At 55.3% G+C, this 13,961-nt stretch overlaps 1 protein-coding gene across 1 annotated transcript; it reads right to left on the bottom strand.

The window, feature by feature from the left end:
• Nucleotides 1-1,831: 1,831 nt before the first annotated feature.
• Nucleotides 1,832-7,915, bottom strand: LOC147645457 (maestro heat-like repeat-containing protein family member 7). The gene is made up of 16 exons (XM_086874599.1): nt 7,285-7,915; nt 7,030-7,185; nt 6,696-6,760; nt 6,437-6,586; nt 6,099-6,247; nt 5,647-5,794; nt 5,210-5,397; nt 4,983-5,120; nt 4,590-4,704; nt 4,280-4,417; nt 3,890-4,066; nt 3,598-3,753; nt 3,340-3,441; nt 2,867-2,969; nt 2,562-2,618; nt 1,832-2,271 (listed from the first exon to the last, which is right to left on the bottom strand). Exons 1-16 carry the CDS (start codon nt 7,406-7,408, stop codon nt 2,072-2,074), a joined length of 2,166 nt encoding a protein of 721 aa, XP_086730725.1. The 5' UTR covers nt 7,409-7,915; the 3' UTR covers nt 1,832-2,071.
• Between the last annotated feature and the right edge of the window lie 6,046 nt (nt 7,916-13,961).

The raw sequence follows: 13,961 nt of genomic DNA, 5'->3' as shown, positions 1-13,961 counted from the left end.
GAGCAGCAAAGGCAAGAATGAGCCAAACAAGCTGTTCCTGTGTTCTCATGTCCAGCACGGCAGTAACTGGGAGTTCAAGAATGGATTCAGGAGACAGTGGGTGCACAGGGAGCCACCAAGACTTTGGGATGCTGAAATGGACCAGCCTGGTGCCTGTGCCCGGGCTGCATTGGGCTGAGCTCCAACTGGACAATCTAACAATGGTTGAATGGACACACCATGGGCCACTGGAGACTCCTACTCCTAGTTCTGTGAGCTACACTATTCACCTGTCATTCACCAGATGATTTTTTCATCTTTGCTTGAAATCCAGGAGAGGAAAAGGTCAACATGGAAAAGTGTTCTCCCAATTCTAGTGACACCTGTGCCTGCACACCACCTGTGCCCATGGCAGGGTGGCTGGAGACTGGATGATGTTGATGATACTTTGCAACACCAAGTGCTCAGGGATTCTGGGATTGCCCAAGTGGAGAGCAAAACTGAGCCGTGTAAGTCCCTGCTTTTTTTCAGCGCATGATGCTTCTTCCTTTGTTCCAAGCAAGTCCAGGATTTGGTTTCATGTGTCTTTAAGGTGTCTGGACAGAAGAGAGGGAGGGCAGCTGCAGCACAGGGCTCCTGCCCCGTCAGACTCTCTCTCTCTCTCTCTCTTTCTCAGGATGGCGCCAATGCCGCTGCCTTGGGACACCTGAGTGTGGAAGGCAAGCTCGCCCTCAAGCACGGCCATCCAAGTCAGTCACGGGCACAGGCTGCAGCTGAAGCTGGCAAGCGTTGTTGTAAGGCTGCAAGTGAAGAGAAAGCCATTGTGGCCAACTCTGCTGAAGCCTTTTGCCAAAGCAAAGGCAATTGTGCCCACAGCCTCCCCCTGTTTGGCACCCGGCTGCTGCGGACGCCTCAGTGCGCAGGTGCCGACGTTGGGGCTGCTGCTGTTCCTGGGCACACTCTGCTGCTGTTTCTGTGGGCTCCAGAGCCGCTTGGGCAGCAGCCACTGGGCAGCCCTGCTGGAGGAGACATCGCCACCCTCCCCATGGTGGCAGCAGCTCTGTGGGCCCCGAGCTCTGTGTCAGGGGGGCCTCGGTCACAGCAGCATGGCCTGGGCAGCCGCGAGGGCCCGGGCTGGCCGCCAGCCCTGCCTCTGCCCACTGCCCCTTCCTGGAGGCACCCAGTGGCTGTGGCCTGGCAGCACCCCCTGCCCTCCATGTCCCCAGCCAGTCCAGCCTGGGCACCTCGGGCTGTCCCCACCCTCCCGCTGGGGTGATGTCCCAGCCTCCAGGCCTTCTGCTGCAGGCCGGGGGGACATTTTGGGGAAGCACCAGAGCAGCCGGGTGTCAGGGACCAGGCGGCTGCCCAGGGGCTGCTTATGGCCTCTGACACCCAATTCCTCAGGGCTTCCCACCACCCCGGCTCCTCCAGGGCCTTCTGTCCCCTTGGAACCTCCTGCCACCCACTCCCTCACACATCCCCCTCGTGCCTTCCCACTGCCTTGTCCCGTCTGGGCCTCCGCAGCCCCTCATCCCTTCACGGCCTCCCAGCACCCCGTGCCCTCAGGGGCTCCCCCAGCCTGGCCCGGCAGCAGCGCCGCAGCCCCACAGGAGCTCCAGCAGCTCCTCAGCCATCACGGCAGCAACACACGGGAAGCAGGACACAGATGGCGCTTCCTGCCTGCCACAGGGCTTGCGCCTTCAGCACAACCACCAAAGGCCAAGGGGCTTCTGGCCATTTCCCCTGCACCACCGCATGCCCCGGCAGGTTGCTGAGCACAAGAACCCTTTTCCCTCTCTTCCCCTATGCCCCACACAACCTGGGCAGCAAAAGAAAGGTCTTGGGACTCTTGTGGTTTATAACATATCCTATATTATTTACATACTAGATGGAAACGAAACGAAGAAAAGAATAATCTCTATGAAAAAAAAAATAACAGATGGCCCATGTGGCCCCAGAAGATAGAGCCTCTCAGCCCTAACATATCCTATATTATTTACATACTAAAAAGAAAAAAATAGAAGAAAACAATCCTTATGAAATAAAAACTCCCGGCTGGCCCAGGTGGCCCCAGCAAACAGAACGTCCCATATCAGCCTTGAGCACATCTCCAGCAGCGCAGCCAGCCCAGGCCCGACAGACGAGGCCGTGTCCTCCATGCCCTGAGGATTTGGTCTTGCATCCTCTGCAGGATGGAATATCGGGCACTCTGGATGGCCCGGAGGACATACAGCGTCTCAAGTGCCAGGTCTGACACGGCACCGCTTCTGTCCTCCGTCAGGCGTTCGAGGGCTGCAAGAGAGACGAACAGAGACACGGTCAGATCCCAGAGCTGCGGGGGCCCAGCGAGAGCCCCCTGCCAGGGCCATGCCAGCCAGCTCTTGCCTTGGCCAGGAGGGAGCAGGGACCAAGGGGGTCAGCCCGAAGCTGCTGGCCACAAATGCCCCACGTGGCCCTGAAATCTCACTGTGCTCTGCCCACACCGTCCCTCATCGGGACAGGGAGCAGAGCCCTCCACAGCCAGGCCAGGGCTTGCAGCTGCCCCCGACAGCCACTGCTGTCAGCCCGCTGCCCTGGCTCACCTCTGCACAACACCTGGAGCTCTGCGTGCTGCCCCCTCAGCTGCTCCCCGGCCATCCCTGAGAACACAGAGCCTGTCAGGGTCCCAGCAGCACAGCTCCCTGCCAGCGGCGCTGCCAGCCCTGTGGCCACACGGCCTCCTGCCCCGGCAGGGCTCAGCCCGGGCCCTTGCCGCATCCTGACTCAGCCCAAGGGCACGGCTGCCAGAGGCCGGCAGCAGCAGCCCCGAGGGCAGCCGGGGCTCCAGGGCGCCGGGCCCGGGTGCCGCTGCGGCGGGGCGGGGAGGGAGCCCGGGCTCGAGACTCACCGATGACCCTGATGGCCGCCGCTCGCAGGGTCTCCTGTGGGTCCTGCAGGTACTGCAGGGCCCGGCGCAGGTGCTCGGCCAAGGGGATCCTGTGGTCTGCCAACTGGAGAGAGCGGCAGGAGGGAAGGGTTGGCGCGGGCTCTGCCCCTCGGCCGGGCGCTGCTGCCTGCGGCCAGCCCCGGCCTCCCGTGCCCGGCCAGCCCTGAGGCCCGGCCAGCAGCCGCTGGCGCCGGGCTCTGGAGGGGGCAGAGGGCCGGCTGCTGCCCGGGGAGCCGCGGTGCCGGCCCGGCCCGCAGCCCCGCTGGGCTGGGGCTCCATCGGCACCCGGTTCGGGGCCACAGGCGGCTGGAGAAGAAGCCGTGCGGCCCCCGGCTGCAGCAGTGGGCAGGGGCACAGCTGCCAGCCCCACACACCGAGCACCGGGGCCAGGGGGCTTCTGTAGCTTGAGGCTGGGACTTCCAGGCTGTCCTTACCACGAGCTTGGCAAACTTCCACAGCTTCTCCTTCCTGACAGCTTTTTCCAGGTCTGTCCTCTTCAGAAAGCCAGCCGCGCGAAAGAGCGTTGTCCGAGAGGCCTGGGGAGCAGCAGAGCCGCAAATGGCCCCACAAGGCAGGGCACAGGAGTGTCCCAGTGCCAAGGGCTGGAGGAGGCTGCAGCCTGCAAGCCTGCGTCAGGGCAGGAGGCAGCTGAGCCCCCTGCCAAGGCGCAGCAGCAGCCCAGGAGTCCTCACCTCTGCCACATGCCGATTCTCATCTTGGCAGTGGAAAAAGAGTGGGAGCAGGCTCTGGTACACTCGTTCCTTCAGGGGCTTTCTTCCTTCTTCTTCTGCCGAAGACATCACTCTTCGAAGGAGAGACATGGAGAGCAGCTGCACGTGGCTATCAGGCTGTATGAAAGGAAGGAAGGAAAAATGACCTTATCATTGGCTTCTTATGGCCCACATCGGCGCCGGCCTGCAAATGCACAGGGCACAAAGTGTCCGGGCAGCAGGCAGTGGCTGTGGCTGGGGCACAGAGCCTTACATTGTCCAGGAGTTTCAGGAGCGGCTCAGCCAGCTGCAGGGCCCTGCGCCAGGATATTGGGGTGTCTTCTTTCAGGAAAATATGGCTCAGAAGAGCAGTGCTCATCCTGGCCACGTCACTGTCCAAGTCCCACAGGAGGTGCACTAGTCTTCCTGTCAGGCTCTGCATTCTTTCGGCCTGTGCAGAACACAAGTGTGTGAAAGCCCGGGCAGCTGCCGCAGGGCCCAGAGGCCAAAGGGCTGTCCCAAAGCACTCGGGCAGCTGAAGCAGGAGGCAGGAGAGCTGGGAGGAGCTGCCTCAGTGCCCAAGGCAAAGGCCAGCCAAGGCCAAGTGACAGCATTGCCCAGCCTCATGCTGCCCACACGGCTTCAGCTGCTGCCCCCTTCTCACCATGGAGGGATGGTCCTTTAGCAGGAGGAGAGCCCTGAGAACCTGGTGATGCATCTCTGTGGAATTGTACCACAGGTACTTATACAAGATATCCATTAGGCTGTCACCACAGTCACTCAAGTCCAGGCAATCTAGGAGCTGAAAGGCACAGGGCAGTGAGAGGGGAGCCGGCCGGCAGGAGCCTGGAAGTGCGCAGGGCTGGGTTCAGGCAGCAGCACAGGGCGCAGGTGCCGTCCCAGGCAGCTGTGGCTATGCCAGGGGACAGGGCTGGCAGGGAGCTGAGCGAGGTAGTGCTGGCCATCAGGCTCACCTCCACAAGGAATGCCATGGCAGAGACATCCCAGAGTGGCAACGGTTTGCTGAGCACCTCAAGCAGGTAGCTTAAGATGCTTTTGCACAAGTGGATGGATGCACGGCGCATTACCCTGGAAGGCGGAAAATGGCAGAAAGAGTCTCAGCAAGGGTGCGAGAAACCTCTCCCAGGACTGATGGACACAGTTGTCCTATTGCCCCAGCACCCTGTGAGGCGATTTGGGCCCTTGAGATGTGGCTGCTCCTGGACAGGTTCCTCTCGCAGCCTTTTGCAGTCTCCTTGGCCATCCCTCGGTGACGAGGCCCTCAGGCCCATGGCCACGGGGACTGTGGGGGGCATCCCGGGCAGGGGGCACAAATGTCAGAGGCAGTGGGGAGAAGGGGGGCTCACCTGGCCAGCAGACCCACGGCATAGTGGTGGGTGTCAGCACAGAGCAGCGTGTCCCAGCCACGCTTGCGTTCCATTGCCACCACCACATGCTCCAAGTGGAGACTGCAGAGCAGGGCCTTCAGGGTCTGCACTGCAAACCTGTGTGCACAGCAAAGCCCAGGTGACGCTGGGAGCGCTGGCTCCGAGGCTGGGGAAGTGGCAGGGACAGGAGGAGTGGCATGGAGCACCTGTTGGGGCTGGTGGAGAGGCCGTGTTGCTCCTGGCATTCCTTCCAGAAGGTATGGACGTCCTCTGTCATATACAAAGTACTGAAGTATGTTTGGAAGAGGAGATGCACAAAGAGGCGGGGGAAATAGACTGTGAGGATCTGTGGGCAACAGGGCCCCTGGAGGATCTTCCACATCACCAGAGTTGCCTGCAGAGGACAAAGCAGCCCGAGACAGCGCTCAGTGCCGGGGCGTCCGTGTGGCAGGGCCTGAGCGTGGCAGGGAGAGGCCGGGGCAGACGCAGGGGGAGCAGCGGGCCTGGTGGCCCTGAAGCTGCCCCTAGGCCAGGTTTGTGGCCAGTGCCTGAAGCAGGGAGATGCAGTGGGGGAAGGAGGCAACAGAGCTGCTGGAGAGGCGGCCGGCCTTGCGGTGAGCAAAGGCCAGCTCCAGAAACTCACAGTCAGGGAAAAGACAGCCGTCTTGTCCCCATCAGAGGTGCCCAGGTTTTTCTGCGGCCAGCTCCCCACCACATTGATGAGGAGCGGTGTCACTTCCTCTGAAATCCAGGGCGAGAGCAAGATGGTCGTCCACATGGCCATAGCAGCTCTGCGGGGTCAGACACAGCACCGTGGGCTGGGCAGCAGCGGGGAGCTGAGCTGGCCGCCAGCTCTGCCTGTGCCCACTGGCCCTGAGCGGCAGCAGCAGCCAGGCAGCCCAGCCCTGTGGGGACAGGCCCCTGAGGGGCAGGCTGGCAGCACGGCAGCGGGCTCGGGGGCCGACTTTGTAGCAGGGCTGGCAAAGGGAGCAGCCAGAGGGCCCTGCAAGTCTGTGTTGCTCACAGCCCAGGGCCGGGCTGTACAGGGTGATGGGCTGGGGAGCCCTGAGGCCTCGGGGCAGCTGGGCCCCATACCTGTCACACGTTGGGGCCACCCGCAGGAGAGTGATGGCCACATCATCGGGCTCTGCCTCGGCCACTTGCATCAGGGCCCAGTCCATCCTGTGCTCAGCAGCCTCATTGGCCATGAGCCACTGGTGGATGTACCTCACCACACCGGGCACCTGGAGAAGGCAGAGGGAGACTTGGAATGCTAGCAGAGGGAGTCAGCAATGTGCCCAGCTTCTTCCCCAGACAAGTGCTTCTCTTCCAGCACGCTGCCATGGGCTCAAAAGCTCCAAGTGAGCAGCAGGCGTGGCTTGGGAAAGCCAAGCAATTGCTGGAGGATCAAAGGCTGGCCACAGGCTGCTTACTTGCTCTGGATTGAAAAGAGCCGTCTCTACAAGCAGATCCAGCTGGGCAGCGCTGCTCTGTTCTACCAAGACCTCTGAGGATGTCTTGACCTCAGTGTCCATAGGTCTGGTGTCTTCCTTGCCAATTCTCTTGATGTATTGGTAAAGAAACTGTAGGAGAAGGGCAGGAAGGCAGGGAAGTTGCATGGAGTGCTCCAAGTGCGGTGCTGGGCTGAGCAGTGCCAGCAGGCCCAGCACAGGTGGGGATGGCTGCAGGTACCTGCGCTGCTCTGCGGAAGCGGCCACGGGCGGTGTCCTGCTCTTGTGTGCCGTCCATGGCTGCATCTGGCAAAGAGCAGCCAGAGCTGAGGGGCTGCGGGAGAGGCCGGAGAGCACAGCCCAGCCCTGCGTTCCCCAGGCAGGGACAGTCCCGGGATGCCCCAGGGGATGCAGCACGGCCACTGCTGTGGGGGCAGCCCCAGCCCCTTTTTTGTGCTGTCCATGGGTGTGTGTCCACAGGACAGTGTGGGATGGGATGAGATGGGATGCAATGGGATGGGATGGGGCCAAGATGGCCGCAGGCACCAGCCCTGTGGCCCAGCTCTGCCACTCACCCTCCTCCAGTGGCTGCAACTGCTGCACCTCTTCGGTCTCTGGTGCTGGGGCAGCTCCAGGGCCTTCTTCCTCTTCTTCCTCTTCCTCCTCCACCCAGGCCAGCTTGGGCACTCTTGGGGGTCGCTGCTCCAAATCTTCTTCCAGACTCTCCAATCCTTTCCATAGGAACAGCACCAGGGGATGGCATGGCATGGAATGGGATGGGGCCAAGCTGGCAACAGGCACTGGCCCTAAGGCCGAGCTCTGCAACTCACCCTCCTGTGGTGCCTGGAACTCCTGCACCTCTTCAGACTCCTGTGCCAGGACAGCTCCAGAGCCTTCTTCTTCCTCCTCCTCAAGCCAGGCCAACTTGGGCACTCTTGGGGGTCGCTGCTCCATGGCAGTGACTGGATTTATGGCTGCTTGCAGGAGAGATGGCTCGGAAAAGCTCGGAGTCAACAAGTCCTGCAGTCGTGCCTGGAAGGCACCTGCAAGACTCAAGTCCTGGCAAGATTGCAAGACAGCGAGTCCTGCACTTGGGTCTTGAGGGCTCCTGCCACAAGGACAGGAGGCTCCTCGACAGGGATTGTGGTCTGGTCTCAAGGGCAGAGACTGCAGGGATGGGCGACACGTCGGAAAAGCTCCGGGTCACCAAGTCCCACGGTCTGCCCTCAAGAGAACCTTAAGAAGGAAGTCTCGGGAAGGCCACAGGTCAGCAAGACCTGTGGTCTGGCCTCGAGGTCACCTGTAGTAATAGTGCTTCAGAAAAGCTCCAGGTCCGACACAAAGGAGTGCGCTGTGCGGGGGCTCCTCACAGCACCGCTCTGGCGCGTCCTGACCCGTCGCGTGCACCGAGCACTGTGGCGTTGCCCTGTCACCGCCAGCTCCTATGGCAGCACGTGTCACAAAGGGCCCTTTGACATCTGCTCCCGTTGCCACCATCCCACGGTGACCGTGCTGCAGCGTGTCACAAAGGGGCCTTGCACACCCTGCCCTCCGCCCTGGGGCCGCCCCCATCCCCCCCCAAGTGGCCCAGCTTGGAAGGAATCCCTTGCCCAAAGTGTCTAAGACAGCCTGACGGGATCTTTAGGAACAGCTTGTTAGAAATGAAATGGAGCCAAATTTATCAATAAGAATTTTATTGAAAACTTTGTAAAATTTACTCATGGAAATGTCTCGGTGTTGAGAGACAGGTGTCTGCTAGGGAGGGCAGGAGCCTCCCTTGGAATGAAAAATGTAGACCCCCCTCCCTCCGAATTATGATAATCTTGAAATCAAGGGGCTCTCAGGCAGAGATCTGGGGATAGGAATGACAGTTTTTTACTAATATTTATAACCAGGCAAACAAACAACAATAACTACAGCGTTAGCAAGAAAACAGAGCCAGGGACCCTGTGACAGCTTTCTGGGCTGAGACGGGAAAGGATGGAGGAGAGGCTTTGTTTCACAAACCCCCTCGGGTTGGCAGTCAGTGCTGGTGCTCCTGCAGGGCTCTGAGGAACACTCAGCTGGGAACAGCAGGGATGAGCTGAGATCCCGGGCCAGTGGCTGAGGTGGATCAGCAGCTCCGTGGCGGTGGCTGGCACTGCCACACGTCCCGGCAGGACAGGGGGTGCGAGGCCACCAATGAAGAGGGAAGAAGGAGAAGAAGCAGCAGCTCCATCTGGGTGATGGCGAAATTCCCTTCTCCCCACCACAACAGCTCTGTACCCAAAGTGTTCTTCTCCGAAGCTGAAGAAGCCACCAAACTGTCCCCACCCTCCCCTTTTCCTGCCCCCTTCCCCCCCTGGGCCCAGCCAAACTCTTTATCTTTCCTCAAGCACCCACCAGGTACCCGCAGTTAAGTTTTCCCTGCAAGTCATGAGTAAAAATTCCACAGGCAAGCCAGAACTAAATAGAAAATAAAGGACACGTAACCCCCAACACCTGTAAGTTGTATCTTGAGAGTCAGCCAGGATCTTTGTTTGCCAGAAACACCTCTGAAGTTTAATCAAGGCATTAGTCATCAAAATTATTTTGAAAATTTAAAGATCAAAGTAGCCAAAATACTCAATGTAACTAATTGCTGGGTTTGTTCTCAGCTCAGGTTGGGAGGAATGGGGTTCCCTTGGAGGGCTCACCCTGTGGGGTGGCCAAAACTCTGTCAATGGGCTCTGACTCGTAACGAATCCAGTGCAGGGACACTCAGAGAAAACTGTGCTGTGGAACACAGGAATGCAATTATCAGTTTTACAGGATTGACTGAGCTTTCCCTTCCGGTAGAAACCAAGCCCTGTTCTAGCTGGAGGCCACAATGTGAAAGGATTTCTGTGCTTTACCATCACAAGCTTACTCATCCTTTTTCCTCACCCTCATTCACGTTAGGAACAATAATTCTGTTGTCCATGGAGCTGGCACTTTTTGAATTCCAGAATAATGTCGCCAAGGTCCTTTGCTGTTCAGCTTTACCGCGCTGTCTGTGGCTAACAAGGCTTGCTGGGGTCCTTTTCCCTTTGGCTGGAGAGGTGCCGGGTCCCAGTCCCTGAGGGACAGCCAGGCTCCTGGCTGGAATTGGTGTGGAAGTCCCTCAGGGTCACATCAGCCTTCACATGGAGCCCCGTGGATCTGAGCATTTTCCAAAGGGGCCGTTGGGGCAAACAGGGAGATTTGGTCTGGCAGCAGCTGTAAAACAATATCCCATCCCATCGACTTGTTCTGGCAGAGAACACTTGGCTGCAGGGACATATTCCCATTGTTCCTGCACAGGTCTCATGATTCAAACAGTGTTATTTTTGCCCAGAGGTGTTCCTTCAGCTGGCTTGGGATGGCCATTTGGCCTCTGGACCCACACTCTGGCTCCTTTATTAGGACTGCTGGGTCCAAACTCTTTTTATCCACAAATGGAGGCAATTTGAAGTGGATATTCTTTCTTCACAATTATTTTTCCAATTGCGATATCAATATTTCTTCTACCTTGTCATGGGGTTGAACAATCAAATCTTGTTCACTATTGTTTAACAGACTTACTTCAATTTCTCCTTGATAATCTGCATCAATTCCTCCTCCCGTGACATGAACCCTTTGCAAGGCCAAGCTCCAGTGAGCAGTTATCAAACCAAAGTGTCCTGGAGGAATCTGAATTCTTATTCCTGTATTGTAAACTCTCATTTGCTTCTGATTTCTCCTAATGAATTCCAGTGCATGAAGGTCCAGCCCTGCAGCCTCTGGGGTGGCCCTGGCAGGGGCCATCACAGCCAGAACAATTTCCCAGGCAGTCCAAGTCTCACTGTCCATGGCTGTGTTTGCAAATTGGGTGCAGCCGTGCACACCCAGGGGTTTCCATTTCCCAGTGGGCCCATGGTTAAGGGCATGGAGCCCATCTGGGAGATGGGTTCTCCACCGGGACAGGTTCCCATCTCCCCATTTTATCAACTGCTCTTTTAACAATTGTTCAACCAATCCTGCAGCTTGTAGATAGTGTGTTACATGAAAAACCCAGCAGTCTTAATCACTGTGTTTTTCCCAGGAACAGACAAAGCATTCCACATCACAGCATCGGCAAACCCTATAAAAATAGCCAGTTTTATCCCTTCCTCCTTTATTCCTTGTATACAGTTCACAATGTTTACCATTGACATTTGGGTCTTTGCTAGTCCTTTTTTGTAGGGTATTTTAGTGTTACAGTGAGCAGCCAAAGGTAACAAATTGGAATTGTCAGCATTATTTCACATTATCGATTTTTAGTTAAATATATAAATATATATTACTGTGTTGTTATTACTATTATTATTGTTATTGTTATTGTTATTTTACTTGGACAAACAAGCCTAGGGTTGGAGAGCCACTCCAGACACTGGGAATTCCTGCAGGTGCCTCCAGCCACAGGTGAGGCTCCAACCCCGCTGTGAGAGAGGGCCCAGCTTTGATAGTGCTGAATAAACAAACTGACAGCACTTCTGGTGTGGGAACATCTGGTTTCATCCTCCTCTTGCGTCCCTGCCAAAGCCTGGCCAGGCCTCAAGGAGGAACCAAGGGGGTTGTCTCTGACCATACACCCCAAACAAGGCCAGATGTCAGATTTCATGGCCTTGTCTGGCTTCTAAACACAGAAAGGTCAATCCATGTTTCATTGATGAGTGGATACATCTATCACAGTGTTCATGACCATGAATATTTCAGTAATGAGCAGATGGACAGATAACCCTTGGTTGGAAGGTTCATTCAGAGATCACCTTTGGCTCAGGGCCTGTTGTTCAGGCCTCACTCAGGGCCTGTTGTGCAGACCTTGGCACTTCAGAAACGAGGTTTAGCGGGGGGCTTGACACTGCTGGGTGACTGGCTGGACTGGATGAGCTCAGAGGTCTTTTCCAGCAGAATGGATTCTATAATACCAGGATTCTATCTGCTGCATTCAGCTAGGTCCATTACTTAGCAGCATTACTTTAGTCCAAAGGCCCCCTCTTGCTCAGCTCTTGTGGCCTGAGGCTTCAGCTCCTTCAGCTCCTGGTGCTGAGCTGCTCAAGCTGAAGGAGACCACTCGGAGAGAAGAATAAGTTCATTCAATTCCTTCTGGGACACGGAGAGGGGAAATGTGAAAACAGGAGCATTGTTTGGTGTGGCCTCCTCTCTGCTCTTCACACTTTCAGTGCTTTGAACCAGCCAAGAGCTTTCTCCAGGATTCAATGAAGCAGCTGTTCCTGCTCCCAGCTCTGGCTCTTCCCAGTCTCTGACCTTGACTGGTTTTGTCCCTCTTGCTGTGCCCTCTGTTCCCCCAGGGGGCTGCCCCAGACTGAGGGATCAGATCCAGGCACTGCTGCTGCTCCCTCGGGACCAGCCCCAGTTTGGTTGTTGCTGTCAGTGGCAGCAGAAGCCGTGGCTGGAGCAGCGGGTGCTGACAGTGGCCCAAGGCCCGGGGCTGGAGGGGTCCCTGGGCTGGGGCTGGGAGGGAGCTGCCCCTTGTTCTCCCTCTGCCTCCCGCAGAGATGGGCCGGGCACAAGTGGGGCAGCAGAGCCAACAGGGAGCCTGCGAGTCTCTTGCAGCCGTGCCTGTTCAGAGTTTGGTCTTGGAGCTTCAGGTGGGCAAAGGCAGCTGCTCTGCTCCCTCTGCGTGTGCCCGTGTTCAGCACTGCTGCTCCATCAGTCTGTGCCCAGCAACGGGGAAAAGCCTCAGCCCTGCAGGGCCAGGAGCTGCTGGGCTCTGCCTGAGCAGCTCAGCCAGCGGGAAGGGAGCTGCTCCACACGGGAACCAGGAGCAAAGGACATGCCTTTTCTAGGACATGTTTTCTGTAAAAAAACCAACAAAAACAACAAAAGCAAACAAAAAAACCCCGAAAAAAATATGAAAGATAAAAATTACCCCCAAAAATGTAGTGGAGAATCTTCTATAACACTGGAGTAAGAAAGAGGTAACTGATCTTTTGAAAAAGAGAACTCAGCTTTGATTTTAGTTCCTTAGTTTGTACCCGTGCTAGTGAAAAGGATCCATTAGCTGCCTTCCTTGAGAGATTTTATGGATGTTTTCCAATATTAAGATATTTTACACTGCAGTTAAATGAATAGAAAATTGAAATACATGTTCTTCATGACTGTGTCTTGAGTGTAAAAATTTTGCAGTTTGAAACTTGGACCTAAATGATGAGTTCGGCGGGAGAAATGCAGCACTCAATATGAATGATCAGCAAGTCTCATTTATTGGTAACTCTAAAACCACTTATATAGCATCAATAATTAGGCTCATACATAGTGCAAAAGCAAGCTCATTATTGGATATTTCATTTAAGGTCAACTCCACCTAATTCAACATTCCTGTGATCGCTCATCTATGCTGAATTCTCATTCTTCTGATCACAGCATCCTGTTCTCAGTTAACAGTTATCACTAAGGTCTTCCTGACCTTCAACATCTCACACCAACTGTACTCCATTGTCTCATTCTTGCTCAGCTAACTGCTGCATGGGAACATGATTCTCTAGCCATTCCTCTACAATTCCCCTGTTTTCTTTTTGTACTAACAAAACTGTAGAAGTAGCCCTTTTCATCATGTTTTGCAAGCGTTGCAGTATGCAAGGAATAAACAGTAACACAATCACAATGATCAATATAACAACAATTGCCATTTGTGCCAAATATTTTAACCATCCTGTGAGACCTAGGGATTGAAACCATTCCTCTAATGGATTTGTTTCCATGGTTAATATTTTCATATTGTTCTGTAGTTGTCGGAGATGAGCATGAATAGACACTGAATGGTCAGAAATATTCATGCAGCACATCCCATCAAAGTCTTCACAGCCATGGCCCTGTGCTAATAGCAAAAAACCAATAGCAGCTCTATTCTGCAATACAGCACGCCTAACACTCTTCATATCCAAAAGCAAATCAGAGAAAACCTTTGATGTAATATTAAACTGTTTTCCTGTCCAACATGCCAGTCGTCGTAACTGTGTTAAGGCTTGAGCACTAGATACTCCAGGTGTAAAAATATATGACACAATCACTGTAGGACGTTCCCGAAGTTCAACCTGATCCTTGCATTCTGGCCCCAATTGGAACACACTTCTCTTTGTTCGTAACCTGGTTCTATTGGCTCCTAATAGTTGCTGTATAGTGGGTGCAAACAATGTCAATTTCCCAAAATAACAAGGCCCTCCATAAATGTTTGCTGGCAGTCCTTGCCATGCACGATCTCCACAGATTAGAAAAATACCAGGTGGTAATTGTAGAGGTGAACTGCTAGAATTTACCTTGTGAGACCAATTGCCACAGTATGCATCATTATTCTGCAAATACATCAAATTTTGTGGAGAAATATTTGTACCATTTGGCCCATGAGACTTTTTTGCATGATTGTTCCTAGCCCAATTGACAAATGTTAAACAATAATTGCTAGGGGCTGAGCCTAACAGTCTTAACTCTCGTGGCTCTGACCCAGTAACATTTAAACCTGTAGCAATGTACCAAATTTGAGCACCAA

Source organism: Cyanistes caeruleus, unplaced genomic scaffold, assembly GCF_971803275.1.
Source record: "Cyanistes caeruleus unplaced genomic scaffold, bCyaCae1.hap1.1 HAP1_SCAFFOLD_284, whole genome shotgun sequence".
In the NCBI taxonomy this organism is placed as follows: domain Eukaryota; kingdom Metazoa; phylum Chordata; class Aves; order Passeriformes; family Paridae; genus Cyanistes; species Cyanistes caeruleus.
Note: the sequence above shows the minus strand (reverse complement) of the source record. Positions and strands in the feature narration are given on the sequence as shown.

Bases quoted from the DNA above. Each gene is read 5' to 3' on its own strand.
- LOC147645457 (XM_086874599.1), bottom strand. From the start codon at position 7,408: ATGGAGCAGCGACCCCCAAGAGTGCCCAAGTTGGCCTGGCTTGAGGAG. The intron at 5,795-6,098 runs GTATGGGGCCCA...CTGACCCCGCAG, and splicing joins GTGGCCCCAACGTGTGACAG to AGCTGCTATGGCCATGTGGA. The intron at 5,121-5,209 runs GTGCTCCATGCC...CTGTGCACACAG, and splicing joins CTCTCCACCAGCCCCAACAG to GTTTGCAGTGCAGACCCTGA.